This window comes from Nematolebias whitei, chromosome 16, assembly GCF_014905685.2.
Source record: "Nematolebias whitei isolate Nwh7 chromosome 16, NemWhi1, whole genome shotgun sequence".
In the NCBI taxonomy this organism is placed as follows: Eukaryota; Metazoa; Chordata; class Actinopteri; order Cyprinodontiformes; family Rivulidae; genus Nematolebias; species Nematolebias whitei.
The window spans coordinates 43,809,770-43,826,713 of NC_056513.1; the positions used below are offsets into that span (position 1 = coordinate 43,809,770).

General features: G+C 42.7%; 1 protein-coding gene across 1 annotated transcript; it reads right to left on the bottom strand.

Annotated features, from left to right (window-relative positions):
* Positions 1 to 5,423: 5,423 nt before the first annotated feature.
* LOC119423229 lies at positions 5,424 to 7,486 on the bottom strand. The gene is made up of 2 exons (XM_037690634.1): positions 6,935 to 7,486; positions 5,424 to 6,459 (listed from the first exon to the last, which is right to left on the bottom strand). Exons 1-2 carry the CDS (start codon positions 7,448 to 7,450, stop codon positions 5,986 to 5,988), a joined length of 990 nt encoding a protein of 329 aa, XP_037546562.1. The 5' UTR covers positions 7,451 to 7,486; the 3' UTR covers positions 5,424 to 5,985.
* Between the last annotated feature and the right edge of the window lie 9,458 nt (positions 7,487 to 16,944).

Consider the following 16,944-nt stretch of genomic DNA (forward strand, 5'->3'; position numbering starts at 1 on the left):
ACCCTCTCTGGGTTCTTCACAGAACAAAATTCAGGAAGTAAATAACATTATTTATGAAATAAACAATAACCAAATAACCCTCTCTGGGTTCTTCACAGAACAAAATTCAGGAAGTAAATAACACTATTTGTGAAATAAACAATAACCAAATAACCCTCTCTGGGTTCTTCACAGAACAAAATTCAGGAAGTAAATAACATTATTTATGAAATAAACAATAACCAAATAACCCTCTCTGGGGTATTGACAGAGAGGGTTATTATGATTATATTTTTTATAGTCAGAATGACTCATTCAAGTCAGAAAAGTGAGCTTACCTTTGTATGTTCATCAGTGTGAACTGTGGGCCTGTATCTGGCTGGTGAGAAGTTGAATATCAGGTTCCATTCTAGTTACTGCCAGTCTCAAACACTGATGCAGGTGTTCATCTGTCAATCTTGATCTCATTGGAGTTTTCAGCAGTTTCATGCGTGAAAAGGTTTGCTCGCAAATATATGTGCTGCCAAAAAGTGTGGACATCTTCCTTGCGTGTTTTCTGATGTTAGGGTACGTGTCGTTTGGGAGGGCGGCATAGAAGTCAATGAGACCGCTGGGCTTGAACGCGTCTTTCAGAACATCACAGTTCTGTAACTCGGCCAACTCAAACTGATAAGAAGGCTGGGCTTCGTCAATGTCGGCAACAAAGGGGTTCTGGAAAAGACGGATTTCTTTTGCATAAACATGTAGTTCACGGAATCGCGCACCGAACTCCGCCTTCAGCATTTCCAGTGCTTCCACACACTTTTCAGCTGGAAACGGGACCGCTGGGTTCTCTGCAGAGAGGTTTTGTGTAGCAGGGAGATGGATGAAGCTGTGCTTTTTCACGTGTCCCAAAAGCAGCTCTAGTTTCACCTCAAATGCTTTTATGTGGGAATACATTTCGCAAATGAGTTTCCCCTGGCCTTGTAGCTGCAAGTTAAAGCTGTTCAGCATTTCTGTCATGTCTGTTAAAAATGCGAGGTGCCATTTCCATTCTGGGTCGATCAACTCTGGCACCGTTTTGTTTTGTGAATGAAGAAATGCGTTAATTTGAGGTAGCAGCTCGTAAAAACGCTTCAAAACTCTGCCCCGGCTCAACCATCGGACCTCTGTGTAGTACAGCACATCGCCGTGCGCAGATTCCAGTTCAGACAGGAATTCTTGGAACTGCCTGTGTTTAAGTCCCTTTGCTCTGATGAAGTTTATGCATGACACCACAACCTTCATGACAGAATCCCAAGCCAACACTTTGCAGCACAGTGCTTGCTGGTGAATTAGGCAGTGAACTTGTAGCGGGGCGGTGAGACCTCGTTCTTCCATCTCCCGGTTCATGCGTCCTATTAGACCCCGAGACATGCCCACCATATTAGGAGCCCCGTCAGTTGTGATGCTGGCCAGCTTTGACCAGTCCAGGTCCAACTCTTCCATGGTTTGGTACACTTTGCCGAAAATATCCTCCCCCGTCGTAGTCCCTTTGAGACTTTGGAGGGCTGCCAGCTCCTCGCAGATCTCAAAGTTTGCACTAACTCCACGAACAAAAATGAGCAGTTGTGCGGTGTCCTGCACGTCCGTGCTCTCATCCAGTGCTAATGAAAAAAATTCAAATTCTTTCGTCTTCTGCTGCAGCTGGGCATATACATTACCCCCGATTTCTTCAATCCGTCTGGTGATTGTACTCGCTGATAGACTCACGGCATTAAAGACATCTTTCTTCTCAGGACACACCTCCTCCGCGACAGCGTTCATGCATTTCTTGACAAACTCTCCATCAGTGAAAGGTTTACCGCTGCTTGCTGTCAGTTGAGCAACCCGAAAGCTGGCCCGAACAGATGACTGGTTCAGCTGAGCTTGGTGTACAAATGTATTCTGCTGAGCTAACAGTCCACTTTTTAGCTTTGAGAGTTTGTCTGCTCGCATTTGGCCTTGCAAGCTAGCATACGTGTCTTTGTGGCGGGATTCATAGTGTCGCCGCAGATTATATTCTTTGAATACTGCCACCGCCTCTTGACAGATGAAACAGACAGCCTTTTCTTTGCATTGAACAAAAAAATAATCGTTTGTCCACTGCAGGTTAAATGCCCTGCATTCTGAATCAATTTTTCTCTTACCTAATCTTTTCGCCATTATTCCGTTCTCTCTTTGCGAGGGGCGGGTTTAGAATTTTTTTCTGGGGGTTGCCAGATAGGGGCACAGACCACAGAAGGGTGGAACAGAATGTTACGTTATATGCGTGTATGAAATAGTTATTAACTTATGTATTATAGTATTATATTACTTAATAATGAAAATAGTTCATAACTAAGAAACATTTTATTGCAAAAGTCCAACTTTCTTATCAAATACAAATACACATATATGAAAAAAATTCTAAAAAATGCTCTCTGGTATTGTTCAGGGGGCCGGACCAAATATGGTCGGGGGCCGGATCTGGCCCGCGGGCCGTAGTTTGGGGACCACTGCTTTAGACTGTCTCCTTTGTGCTTGCTCAGGATGGGATACTGCGACAAAGTGAAAATTCAACTAGTCTGCTGCATAGAGAACTTTACTAACTGGCTTTTCTATGTATGAGAATGTTTCTGAAAAGCGCCATGAGACAACTTTGTTTTGAATCGGCGCTGTATAAATAAACTGAATTTAATTTAATTTATTTGTCGTTCGCACCATATGTGGTACATGTGGTGGAACAAAATTGTGTACACAGGGTCCCAGTTACATCCAACAAAAGTATAAATTGTAAAAGAAAAACAGTAGTAAGATCTAAAATATGAAATAAAATACGCTAAACTAAGAATACACTAAGCACTAATAGTACAAAAACAATACACCGAACAACACCAGCACAGCAACATCCTCTATCTAAGGAAACCAGCAGACTAGTTGAATCTTCACTTCGTTGCAGTCTCCCATCCTGAGCAAGCACGAAGGAGACAGTGTAAAGGAAAATCTCCCTTTAAAAGGAAGAAACCTCCAGCGAAACCAGGCTCAGGACAAGTGACCATCTGCTTCGACCGGCTGGGTTTGAGAGGACAGGAAGGAGAGACAGACGAACACAGAATGTCCTGATGCATGCTCAATAATCCAGGTAGAAACATCTAAAAATGTTCAATCAGGTCAATCAGGTTTCAGAACAAAAAAAGAAACTGTTCAGATGACCTGACTGAAAAATGTTGGATTGTATACCTGGATTATTGACCATGGACTTTATTGTTCAATCAGGTCCTCTGGACGTTAAAAAAAACAACAATAAAAAAAAACGCACACAAAAAATTGTAGAAACGTTTCGCCTTTCATCTGAAAGACTTCTTCAGGCCCTGTACACACGTAGCCGGATATCAGGAAAACCGAATAGTTTATCATGCGGTGTGGCCTTTCATCCACACGTGAACTCCGGTTGATGTAACTATAAACGAATAATAACAAAAACTCCGACCAAAGTGGAGATTTGAGAAATCTCCTCTTTCGGGTTTGCGTGTGGACTTTCGGAACCGGAGATATGCGCATTATGTCTGCGACAGATGGTGCAGCGCGGCGCTGACGTCACATGTGCGACAATTGTTTTTGTTTGCCCATTCATTCGGAGGGAAAATGACTGCGTTTAGGGAAGTACTAATTGTAACGCTGGTTCAGGCAATTTTTGCTTGCTTGTTTTTACAAGCACAACTGCTCCAACAGATGGAATTACAAAGGAGAAAAAGCGTTTGGCGTTCAGCTCTTTTACAGCAACTATCCCTACCGATACGGAGGCACAATACCGCCATTCAGCGTCGCCGTCGCCGGTTTTGGATCAGACCTGGACGCACTGCTGGCTGGTGGGAAAACTTTGAGAAGGAAATTGTTCTCCCACAGGAATGGCGTGAGAACTTCAGAATGTCACGGTCGTCATTACTGTCGCTCTCGGAGTTACTCCTTCCTTACATTCAAGGGAAGAGTACTGTAATGCGATCTCCAGTCTGTGTGGTCAAAAAAAGTTGCATGCACGCTATATTATTTGGCTGACGAGGGAAGACTGCGTAAAACGGCCAATGCATTTGGCTTATCAAGACAAGTAGTCTCAAACATAATTAGAGAGGTGTGTAAGGCTATAACTGTGTACTTGGGACCATCTTACATAAAAATGCCAACAACAGAGACTGCTGTGCGTGCACTTGTTGAGGGATTTGAGCAGGCTTATGGTCTCCCTCAGTGCCTTGGAGCTGTGGATGGGACTCATGTGGAGATAAAGCAGCCATCAGCTAATTCTACAGAGTACCTAAATAGGAAGGGGAGGTTTTCTCTTAACATACAAGCCACCTGTGATTACAAGTACAGCTTTATTGATGTAGTTGTGAAATGGCCAGGGAGTGTGCATGATGCCAGAGTTTTTGCTAACTCCACAATAAACACAAATCTGAAAAACATGAAGATTCCCCCCTGTCCAAGACAAATTGTGGAGAACGAAGACGCTATACCCATTTACATACTGGGTGACCCTGCATACCCACTTCTACCTTACCTGATGAAAGAATATGCTAACGGAGGAAGCAATGTTCAGGAGCAGTACTTTGGACTTTCGTTGTGCCGAGCTAGAATGGTGATTGAATGTGCATTTGGAAGACTAAAAGCCCGATTTGTAGCCCTGAGGAGAGCCATGGACATCAATATGAATGATCTTCCATTTGTTATATATGCATGTTTTGTGTTGCACAATTTTTGTGAGGCATCAAAAGACACTGTGGATGAAAACAGAATAACTGAAGCTATTCAACATGACAGGAACAATCAACCGGACACACAGCCAGTGGTAAGAGGAGACAGCTTGGCAGCAGAAGGAAAGCGGGTCAGGAGAGTCCTCACTCAGTGTCTGGATCCATAAACACAAAAACCTGTGAACTATTTAGCAGACTGCGTTGTTTTTTCATAAAAAAACGTTATAGTTAGCACCATGTATGTTAGAGAATTTTTAAATTGTTTTGTGCAATGTTATTGCATTTCATTCTATTAATGCATGAAAAGCTACCACCCAGGATTTAGATACATTATATAATAGTTTGTAGCTCATTAGACAGACTTTTAAGTTAAATGATTTTACTTTTTATTAGAATTAGAAAAATTAGAAAGTTATTCATTTTGTTCTGTTACTTGAAAATTAATATGTCTGAAATAATTGTTTGAAAAAAGGGGCAGATATAATAAGATTTTTTCTTCTTTCTGCTGCCTTTCATTTTAAACTTTTTTGTATCTTTTTATATATTGTTATGGAATTGTTTTGTACTTTTTTAAAATGAATAAACTTCATACCATACTTTTCTCTCTTAAAATTGGACCTGTAGTGTATTAAATAGTGCTGCCAATACTTTCTGATGAACATGACTGTATTTGTAACTGATAAATGTCATATTCACAAAAATTCACATAAAGAAACTTGCTTTTAAAATGTTTGTCAATTTATTCAAACGAACACACTTAACATGTTCTTATTTTGTGTTTCATTTATGAACAGATCAGATTATAACAGATCTACAACAGATAAAGCTTTTTAAACATGGGAGAAAAGCAGCACAGTTACTGTACACTTTTAAATCAGTGATGCCCAAGTCCATAACTTGGGAGCTACCACAGGTACATTTCAGCTGCATTTTCTTCAACAAACCAGTATGAAATAGCTGATTTCAATCATCAGTATGTATTTGATAGTGGTGTTTTGGAGAAATAAATACATCTAAGTAGCAGTAGCTCCCAAGGACTGGACTAGATCACCACTCTTATAAAGATTCACGTAACAAAAATGTAAATAGTTAAAGTATTGTGCAATTGCTACATTTTAAGCTTTTCACAGTATGTATAAAAAGATAGCAAACAGAAAAAAAAAACACTGTCAGAGTAAATAACACTGTGATTAACAACCTGACATGTGTGCAACCTTGTGCAAAAGTGGAACTTGTATATACTTAACTGTACCAGACTTGTTTCGATGTATAAAACAGTACTCTACTGGTCACTAAAAAGGGCCTGACTGAATGAAAATTGGTCAGTGGCTTCAGCAGGTGTGTGGAACACAGCTTCAGTGTTCATAGTGTTTCCTGGTCTTGTGTTTTGACGTGTTCTGTCAGAAGTGGAGTTGTTTGGGTATGGGTAATTTGCTGAGTTTTGGTGGACAGAATGGTGGGCCATTGTGTGCGAATACATCGGACCTCTTGGCTCATATGGCATGTAGTGTGGTGGTTGTGCAGGTGCATGAATGACCTGTTTCAGAAGAGAAAACCCATCAACAATCGATGTGGTAAGTCTTTCCAGTGTATTGGACATTTTTGAATAGTTTTCGGATGCTTTTTGTTCTGATGTCTCAATGATTTCCACCAGTCTCTTTTTCACACGCTGGTCTTCCTCAAGAGCATTCAGCCACTGGGTCTCAGCAGGCAGCTTTCTCCTCAGACGGTCGTGTCTGTGTCCTTTTAGTTTTGCCTTCAAAAGAGAAATGAAAATCATCACAATTAAACATAAAAAAGTAAACCTGGATCATGTTGATGTTGTACTTTTCACATCACTTCTACATAACAATATGTAATAACAGCGTATCCAATGTTTGCTATATGTCTTAAAGTGTATTTTGTACCCACCACCCCATCAAACTAATGAATATGTAGGCCTAACATAATATGAGATGAGTAAGAGCATGATGGTGTCATTTCTTTTTTGCAATAATAATAAAAATAAATCAGCAACCCGTACACAGTAAAATATAAAAAACATCACATTCCAGCCTCCACTACACACCTCAACTCTTGCATAATTTTTAACACACATATTGCCTTAACTGTATTTTTAATAGCAACACAATTCAACAAACCTGTTCCGTGAATTATAGTACATCCAACAGATGAACATTTACAGCAAAAGTACTTTTATTTATGAGGAATGGACAGAAAAATATACGTACATCAAGCAGGTCTCTCCTCTCCTTTGAAGTAGGACCCACACTGCTTTCATTATCAGACCCTGTGTCTGCTACATCCATGGTAGTGGAGGAAGAAGATGTGGATGGTGAGGGTAGGGTCCGAGAATGATCCAGGTCAGCTGTTTCAATACCGGAGGATATGGTAGTACTAGCTGGAGAGCCACCCCAGATTTGTTCGCACAGTTCGAAGTACAGAAGAACCACTCGACCGTGTCCACTCCTGCGTCCTGTATCAACAGCATGGCGATATTTACCTCGGACTGCTTTCATTTTTGTTGTTAAATTCCCGCGCGTGATGTCGGCATGTGAATGGGGAAACTCGTCGGAGGACTCCGTTGGGTAATGCTCTAAAAAAAGCGCTAAAATATCAACATACTTGTTCTGACAGGATTCCCAGTCGACATTTTCCTGAGTTTTATTAACTTTGTACTCCAACACGGTATTTAATAGTAGTTCAACCTCGCGGTCTGTCCACACAAACGAACCTCCAGGCGCCATGATTCAATACTAACAGGAAGTTGTGGTTGCTTTGAAGGGTTGTGATTGGCTGATATACGTTTCACCTTTGCACTACACTGCCTCCTATGGGTTGGGCATATTCTTTACAACGCTCTGTGGTGAACATCACCGGGTTCATGTAGACGATCATTTTCTCTATCCGAACATGTATGTACGGCGATATTTTTTTGCGCGGATATTCGTTTTTTCAAACACCAGGCTACGTGTGTACAGGGCCTCAGTCTGAGAAGTTGTATTAACTCAGGTTTAGGGGCCATTTACACGGCGCATATTTTGAGTGAATCCGCTCTTTCTCTCTGCGGTTCTGCTGATCATTTACACGACACCAGTGGCCCCCCTCTTTGAATCCAGAGGTTCCTGAATCCACCTTCTAGAGTGGAGGTTTTTCTTTGACCCCCCACTGATGATGTAAACATCTCCCGCTGAGGCTTTGTGTTAAACCACATGCGCGCACACACGTGCAGACAGACGCTATATTTCTATCAACATGGCGGCAAACAGTGCTTTCAGAACTACGACTGATGGAATATATTTTTAATCTTGTAGTTAATCTACGTCAGAATCTAGCTGCTGTGACCGACATCTGTGTTGGAAGAGACACAGTCTGATCCAGTTCTAATGTCGCTGTTTCCAGAACGAGCCTGTTGAGGCAGGCGCGCATGTCACGCTGCACTATCCATCCACCATCCATCCATCCGTTTTCTTCCGCTTATCCGGGGTCGGGTCGCGGGGATAGCAGTCTAAGTAGGGAGGCCCAGACTTCCCTCTCCCCAGCCACTTGGGCCAGCTCTTCCGGGGGAATCCCAAGGCGTTCCCAGGCCAGCCGAGAAATATAGTCCCTCCAGCGTGTCCTGGGTCTTCCTCTGGGCCTCCTTCCGGTGGGATGTGTCCGGAACACCTCACCAGGGAGGTGTCCAGGAGGCATCCTAAACAGATGCCCAAGCCACCTCAACTGGCTCCTCTCGACGTGGAGAAGCAGCGGCTCTACTCTGAGTCTCTCCCGGATGATCGAGCTTCTCACCCTGTCTCTAAGGGAGAGCCCAGACACCCTGCGGAGAAAACTCATTGTATGTTCATAAATGTTCTAAATAATAAGTTTAATAATAATAAACAGTATTTTTGTTAGTGTGAGACATATAATGAAGCTTTCTGAGCTAAATGAAGCTATCTGGACATTATCCATGCTCAATAATCCAAGATTACAATCCATTATTTTTCAGTCAGGTCATCTGGACGGTTTCTTTTTTTGTGCTGAAATGTTTCACCTTCGATCCAGAAGGCTTCATCAGTCAAGGAAACACACAACAAAACTGATTCTTCCCCCAACAGCTTACTCCAAAGTGGAACAAACCAGTTCTGCTTGTGATAAATGGTCTCTTTGGTACGCCCCTCCTCCATTGCCGGCCCTCTTCCTTGTTGACAGTCTTGTCAAACTGGTTGACACTGTTGGGGGAAGAATCAGTTTTGTTGTGTGTTTCCATGACTGATGAAGACTTCCAGATCGAAGGCCAAACGTTTCAGCACCAAAAAAAGAAACTGTCCAGATGACCTGACTGAAAAATGTTGGCTCTGGACATTATGTAATTCAAAGTATGTGTTTAAAATTATGCAAAACATATTGCATGCTATTAAAGTTGAAAAAGAAGACAGGTTTATTTTTATTCATTTATTCAATACCACAAACTGTATGTCACACAAACACCAATAATTAAACTGAGCACACTATTAAAAACAAGTTAACTGAAAACTGCATTAATGAACTGGACTCTTGTTTTCATCCTGGATGTTCTGGTCCCACGTTGTTCATCTGGCTCGTTCAGGCTGTCACTCCTTTGATTAATGCAGCTTAAAACATTGAATGGATTGAATGAAAGAAATGAGGATAATTTTAAATAAATAGTTCATCCAACATTTCTCTCTTAGACATCCTCCTGCTCTGCATCTGGGCCGAGCCTCGTTCAGAATCGATCCGCCCGGTGGGAGGACAACTTCTCCTCGCAGGAAAAACAAAAATAAAAACTCGGTTGTTGTGTGATCGAAGTAAATACAAGCAAACATTATTAAGAACGTTGATTTACCTGCTGTAAATCAGCTACTGATTATCACGGAGTAAAGTCCGACATCGTCGACTTAGTTCTGGTCCACTCAGCGACCGGTATGGAGCTGTTAGACGAAGTGGTCCCGCTTGGCGTCGAATCTGTCGACTCTTATCCAAAATCCAGCTTTAACTTGTTGTTAGGATGTTGTTAGCTGAGCTTTTAGTCCAGAGGAAAGTCCTTAACAGGGAGTGTACCGAGGCAGCACGCATGCGCAATAGGTGAAGGTACAAAATTCATAGCGCCAACTAATGACCCGGCATGGTAACTACAGTGGATTCAGGGGGGCTGGGGTGGATTCCTCTGGATGTATGTAAACACTAAATCCATTTGTGTCAATGTGGACCTTTTCCTCTAATTAACATATGAAAAATCCTACATTTCCCCCCACCGTGTCCGTGTAAGTGAAGCCCCCAGTATACTCCCGCGTACGTCCATACGCAGAGGTACGCACGTACGTACGCAGAGGTATGTGCGTACCCCCCAGGGCATGTCCGTGCAAAGCTCAAATTTTTACGACTGCATACGCGTACGCAGTGTCGCACAATAAGCTGCCCGGCGACGGACTGTTTTGTATGCGACACCAATGTATTAAATTCCTCTTCTTCATCCCTGATCTGGCCTTTTCTTTTGTTTTTTTGCCAAGAGGCAGTGATCTCTTCCTCTTCCGTTGATGCCATGATTGAAATGGTGAGAAATGGAGGAACTTGTCACGAGCGAATTAAACTCAGGTCCAGCGTGGCTGTGGGAGGGTCTGGAGATTTCCTGGTGGGCTGGTCTGATGTGTGGGCTGTAGAGCCAGTGCTCCCTGTTTTTTAAATTTCTTATATCTTTCTATTAACAACATATAAACACAGAACACCGCTGTGGCTGAGGCAGCCAGCGCTTGCTTTTTCTTCTTTTTTCCGACCTGTCAATCAATCCAGTAGGCGTGTCAGCAAATGACCAATCGGCGACCTCAATTTGTCCCGAAGGTAAACGCCCCTTGTCTGTGAAGCTGCTCTGCAGCTGCTTGGGGTGTACGCTGGAGTATCATGTCTGAACCCTCTGCGTACAGTACACACGCGTACGTACGCGGCAGTATACTGGAGCCTTGAGGCCTTATAAATAGCACCTTCTCATAGTGGATCAACCAGTTTGCTGCTGACAGCCAAAACCAGCTGCTCACATGATCAAGGTCACTCTTTCAGGGATGAAGATGTTCACATCCTGGACAGAGAGGAACAATGGTTTGAGAGAGGAGTAAAGGAGGTCATCTTTGTGAAAAGAAACCGTCCATCATTAAACAGGGGTGGAGGCCTCCGGGTTCAACTGTCCCCCTCTTACAATGCTGTGATTGCTAGTATCACTCAGCCCTCTGTGAATAGTAAACAGTCATCAGTGTGCTAATGATCCATTGTTAGGCTGATGGTCCTTCTTGAGCATGTGATCAGCTGGTTCTGGTTGTCAGCAGCAAAACTGGTTGATCCACTCTGAGAAGGTGCTATTTAAGAGACTGAGCTGAATACAGCACCTCAGACTGAGGAAGTCTCTTGGATGAAAGACGAAACGTTTCGATTTTTTTGTTTTGTTTTGTTTTTTGAATATCCAGAGGACCAGATTTAACTTTTTAGATTTTTCTACCTGGATTATTGAGCATGCATCAGGACAGAGACATTTATATTTTTCAACTAATGAACTATTCTATTCTCATCACAACAGGTATCAGTGTCTCGATATAAAACCTTATAAAAATCTGCAAAAGCTTCAGCTATTTCTTTTGGTTTTAGGATGAATTTATTACCTGATTTTAGCTTTTGAACTACATTTGTGGACTGTTGTTTTTTAAGTCAGTAGGCCAAAAGTCTGCTTGCTCTGGTACCGTGTTCATAATACTGCTGTTTGGCAAAACACAGGTTATCTTCAGTTTTTTCTGACAGTAAATTTTAAAGCTCGTTGTGCTCAAATCATTCAGAATATTGGATTGGATTGGATTGCAAATGATACTCCTCTTAGATAGGCCTTTGAACAGTCCCACAACATGATAGGAGATGTTTTAGGAGTATTGTTTATGCCTAAGTAATTCTTAAGCTCTGATTTAATTAAAGCAATAAACTCCTTGTCGTTAAGAAGAGAGGCATTGAGTCTCCATTGCTTAAAAGATGGGGTCATGCCAATATCCCACCGGAGAGCAACTGGCACGTGATCAGAGATTGTGATGGGCAATATTCTGATATTTTCAATTCTGTGTAGCTCGGCCTTAGCAGTAAAAAAGTAATCTACTCGTGAGTATGATGCATGTCAGTTTGAATAAAATGTAAATTTTCTCTCCTTTGGGAATTTGGATCACCATACGTCCACTAATCCACTTCTACAGATAGATTTTTTAACATTTTACCCATTTTAGGTATGGGGGTCTGGGAGGCTGGTTGCCGATCTAAAGGCATCGTTATGCAATTAAAATCACCCCCATAATTAGGAGGCCGGAGCTATACTCTGCAGTCATATTGAAAACTGACTTAATAAACCCAGGTGAATCTTCATTAGGAGCATACATATTGATAAAGGAAGCTGCTGTTCCATCAATTATCCCATTTACCAATATAAATCTACCCTCCCTGTCTTTATGTACTAATGTTTCAGTAAAGTTAATTTGTCTATGTATTAATATGGCAACACCCCTTTCCTACCAGAGCAATATGACGAGTAGTAAACTTTATCAGCCCAAGACTTGTTTAATTTTGTATGTTCCACATCTGATAGGTGTTTCTTGTAAAAATGCAACTTGGCAATTTGATTGTCTGAGTTGCAATAATACTTTCTTTCTTTTGATTGGACTTGCAGACCCTTCACGTTATAGCTTGTTACATTTAAAGTACTCACAATTATTTATTAAAAAATATATGGTAATGTTAAATTGTGTTGGGCACGGAGACAGCCAGCTGACGGATGATACCAAACGTTTGGATAAAGTAGATGTGGAAAACTAAAATGACAACATAAGATAAAAAAAAACTGCTTTGCTTAACAATCTTGTCAAACACGTTGAGACTAAGATTCAAATGCTCAGTTGCTTTTTTAGACATAATAAGATCCTTGGGAAACAGAAGGATCAGAACGCAGAAAACACAAATATTAACAAAGTGTATAGTTGACAGTGCAAAGTAGTGGGTTTAAATCCCTAGTCACTAAAATAAGCAGCAACTAACACAACCCAAAAATTGGATGTGTACACTGTACAAAAACAACGAAAAGGAGAAAGATTAAGCGTGTAGGAGTTCAGGCCCCTGCGGGTATAATGAAATGTATGTGCTTTAACAACAACAGCGTAAAATCTACCCGTAATAATAATACAGACAATGTACATAAGGCAAATCTAGTCATATCTTTGTAAGCTAATAAGGTCAGTTGAGCACATTTGCATGAAACAAGCCCGTCTAAAAAAGTAAAACTGCCCATCATACTCACAGCTAACATTTGAGCATGAACGAATGCAGTGTTGGGATTCACTGGACCACGTTGTGTCACATCCCCGTTTGTAGGTTAGTTTACATTTCACTTCCAATGTTTGCAGCAGGGATGGTCTTCTTTATGTCTTCCATGGCCTTCACGGGATCCAGAAACTCCCCATACTGTCCTCCTTGTATTTGATTTTGAGGTTGGCTGAATAAAGTAATCCAAAGCGCACGTCACATCGTCCTCGTAGTGCTCTCCGTACATCCATGAAAGTGGCGCGTGCCCTGGCAACACTGGCGGTGTAATCTGGGAAAATTGTGATTCTTTTACTGTTGAAGGTCAGAGGGTCCTGGTCTCTGGCTCTCCTCAGAATGTCGGTGGCGTCGCCATCATAATGCAGGTTGGCGATGATCACACGGGGTCTTTCTTCATCTCCCGGATTCTTAGGTGTGTGAGCGGTCGACTTTTACATCCCGGTCCATCCGCAATGCTTCTTTAATAATTTGTGATACCTCTTTGGGGCTGGCAGAGTTCGGCTGCTCCTTGACGCTGACTATACAATTATTTCTGCGTCTCATCCTCCCCTCCATGTCCTTGCACTTGTCCCGTAGTTTGACCAGCTCACTCTGGAGTTCAGAAACGGTAGTCTGCAGTGTATTTACCTCGTCAGACCATGTTGACAGTCCACCTTTCACATCTTCAATGTCGGTTGCGATAGAGGTAATTTCTGTTCAGATAGCGGTGGCATTGCTAGCTATTTCAGCGCTCACAGCATTGATGTCAGCTCTGAGAGTGGTGAACTCTTCAGTCAGCGCACTTCTAATTTCCTCTCTTATAATTTTGGAAATTTCCCCTCACACTGAGGCTAAAAGATCAGCTTTCATTTCCTCACTCATCCCTGGGCTCTTAGGTTGTGCTTCTTCGTCTCCTGGAGAGTGCTGCCTCGTGGCTCTGGTGTTAGCCGTTAGCTTCGGTGTGCTACCGTCGTACTTGAATTTACAAAGTTTTTCCGTCATTTATCAATAAACGTCAACTGAACCTGAGTTCTTTAAAGTCCAAAGTTATTATCAATCCAATTTAGATCGTCTTAAGCAAGACGCTGTCGTATTTAAATCAAAAATGTTTATAAACCTGCGGGAGCACTGAAAAGTCCATCTTTACGCCATGTTGGCTCACTCAGCATCCAAAACTACTATGTTTAAAAACATTTTTAAATATCTACTTCTATCTCACCTCTGTGGGGACCCTCTCAAGTTCGCCTGGGTCCAGTATGTGGTGTTTCTTCGCCAGCTGGGATACACTGCCACTGTGTTCTCCAGAGAGTAGGGAGGGATTCTCTGAACAAATGTGAAGTAGTTCAAGCATAAGATAACAAAATAGCAGTAATACTTCTTTAAAAAGCAGTAATAATTCTTAAAGGCTAACCAAGGAATCAAACAATCAATTGAAACAACAGTTGTGCAACAGGTTAAAAAAATATGTAGCTACAGGTATAATTTATTTCAAACTGAGCCAGTACGAAACAATAAAACCACCACTGCCGCTGGAGCGGTTTGTCAAAAATGAACAAAAAAACCTTAAAATAGTTCAAATAAATTCAAACAAAGATGTCCTTTAATTATTAAAGGTATGGCCTTTTATTTGGCTTACTTATTGAGTAACTTTATTAGCGTATTAAAATACATGGTTGGGAATTTATATTGACCGGGGTAAAACGCTAGCCAAATCAGCCGTTAGCTCTATGGAGTCTTGCATTGTAAGTGCTCTGATTTTTTCTACAGCGTTAAAACAGCTACTAACACACCCAACAGTACTTTAAAACAAAAAGACAACTCACCGTCGAGCAGATGATTGAATACTTTCACATTTCGCTGATTCTAGATCTCGCCAGAGCTGTAGCAACAATAGCAGAGTCACACACAGCTGAACAGCAGCCTTGACGCAGCAAGCAATGGGGTGGCCTGATCCGGTGTACTGTCGGGTCCGGGGTCCGGACAGAACCATCACTTGGTCCGAATCCGGACCGACCGAGTGACCTCTGGCTTAAAGCGTACCTGCAGCCAGACTGGCTGTGAGTGTTTCTGTAGAACGCTATGTTTCCAGACCAAAAAAAATAAATCTGTTCCGGGACCGGAAGCACACGATGGTACTGATCGGTACTGTTCGTGTTCGACGTGCCCCTGGGCACATATATCTGCACCAAGAATCTTCCTATCTCTTGTAACGAAGCGGATAACTGTGCATGTGCGATTTTTAACGAGAATCTATCGAAAAGATTCTTGCGCCCCAGGGGCCGGAAATACGTCACCAATCAGACAACCTTTTTGAAACAACTTAACTCATCATTAACTATAAAATATTTATCTTACACAACTAAAAAAATAGATATGTATATTTTGAAATATTTTTATTTTATTATTTCATTTTTATTTAATTTTTTTTAAGTCTTCAATATATAAATGTAAGAATGGTGCCATCTTGTGGGCCTTCCTTGTCTGTGCGCCATTGTGTGTCTCAATATTCTTGCTTATTTGCACCTTCTGTTCCCAGCTGTTTGTAATCACTTCCTGTCTTGTCTGTGCATTTAAGCCTGTCTGTGAATCTTGTCTTTTGCCTCGTCGTCATTGGGTATTGTCCTGTTCTGTCCTGCCAGCCTGATCTGATTCCCTGTTTTTGTAAGTTGTTGCCACGTCAGCCTTTCTGATTTATTATTATTAAAGAGTATTGATTTTTGTAATCCTGCAGTCCTGACTCTTACATGCACTATTGGGTTCGCCACATCCTGCGATCGGTGGGAAAGGTGGGTGGACACAAAAGGCATGTGGGAAAAATATATTTTTATCCCTGGTTTAATTGAATTTCCTGGTATGAAGGACATTTTGGAGGAGATGCTAGAGGAGAAGCATTGGTTGGAGCTGCTCATCCGACCCTATGCTGTTAGTCCTATTCCTCCACCAGAACCGGACTCCTCTGTTTTTGACACAGACCTGGGACTGCCAACACCACCTGCATGCTCAGCTCTTTGCACTTGGCCCCATATTGGACCTCAGCTCTTTGCACTTGGCCCCATATTGGACCTCAGCTCTTTGCACTTGGCCCCATATTGGACCTCAGCTCTTTGCACTTGGCCCCATCTTGGACCTCAGCTCTTTGCACTCAGCCCCATTTTGGACCTGAACAACACCGCCGCCCATGTCGGAGAAGTTGACGGCAGAAGGGTTCCAGAGACTTGGTCCCAGTTCCAGAACTTGGAGGTCATCCAGAACCTGCAGCCTGTCCAGAACCTGCAACCTGTCCAGAATCTGCAACCTGTCCAGAACCTGCAGTCCCTTCAGAACCTGCGGTCCCAGAGCCTCCAGAACCTGCAGCCCCAGAGCCTCCTCAAACTGCAGTTCACCCACAACCTGTAGTCCACCCACAACCTGCAACCAGCCCTGAACCTGCAGCCACCACCGAAGCTGCAGAGGGGTCCATGCCTCAGTCTGAGGGTACCAAGCCTGCGGAGGAGACCCAAACCGATTCTACACCTACCTGCTTCAGTTTGGGGGTCCAGACGGACTTCTTTCCTGTCTGTCCTACAGCAGAAGCTCTCGCCCCAGATGATCCGGCCGCAGAAAATCCTGATTAGCTCCTCGCCGCTGACTTGTCTGCTGAGCTCCCCTATGCTGACTCATCTGCTGAGCTCCTCGCCACTGACCCGTCTGCTGAGCTCCCTTCCACTGACTCGTCTGCCAAGCTCCTCGCTGCTGGTTTGCCCGCTGAGGTTCTTGCTCCTGGTCTGCCCGCTGAGTTTCTTGCTCCTTGTCTGCCCACTGAGGTTCTCGCTAGGGATGGGGCCGATCCGATCCAGTATCGGTATCATGCTCCGATACCAGTATAATTTACGTATCAGATTTTCCGATCCAACCTGCCGATATTTCCGATCCATGATACATGATGGCT

What these genes read in the sequence shown, in the direction of transcription:
- LOC119423229 (XM_037690634.1), bottom strand. Translation starts at nt 7,450, where the DNA reads ATGGCGCCTGGAGGTTCGTTTGTGTGGACAGACCGCGAGGTTGAACTA. An exon ending in AGAGGAGAGACCTGCTTGAT is followed by an intron (nt 6,460 to 6,934) that starts GTACGTATATTT and finishes TCTCTTTTGAAG; the next exon opens with GCAAAACTAAAAGGACACAG.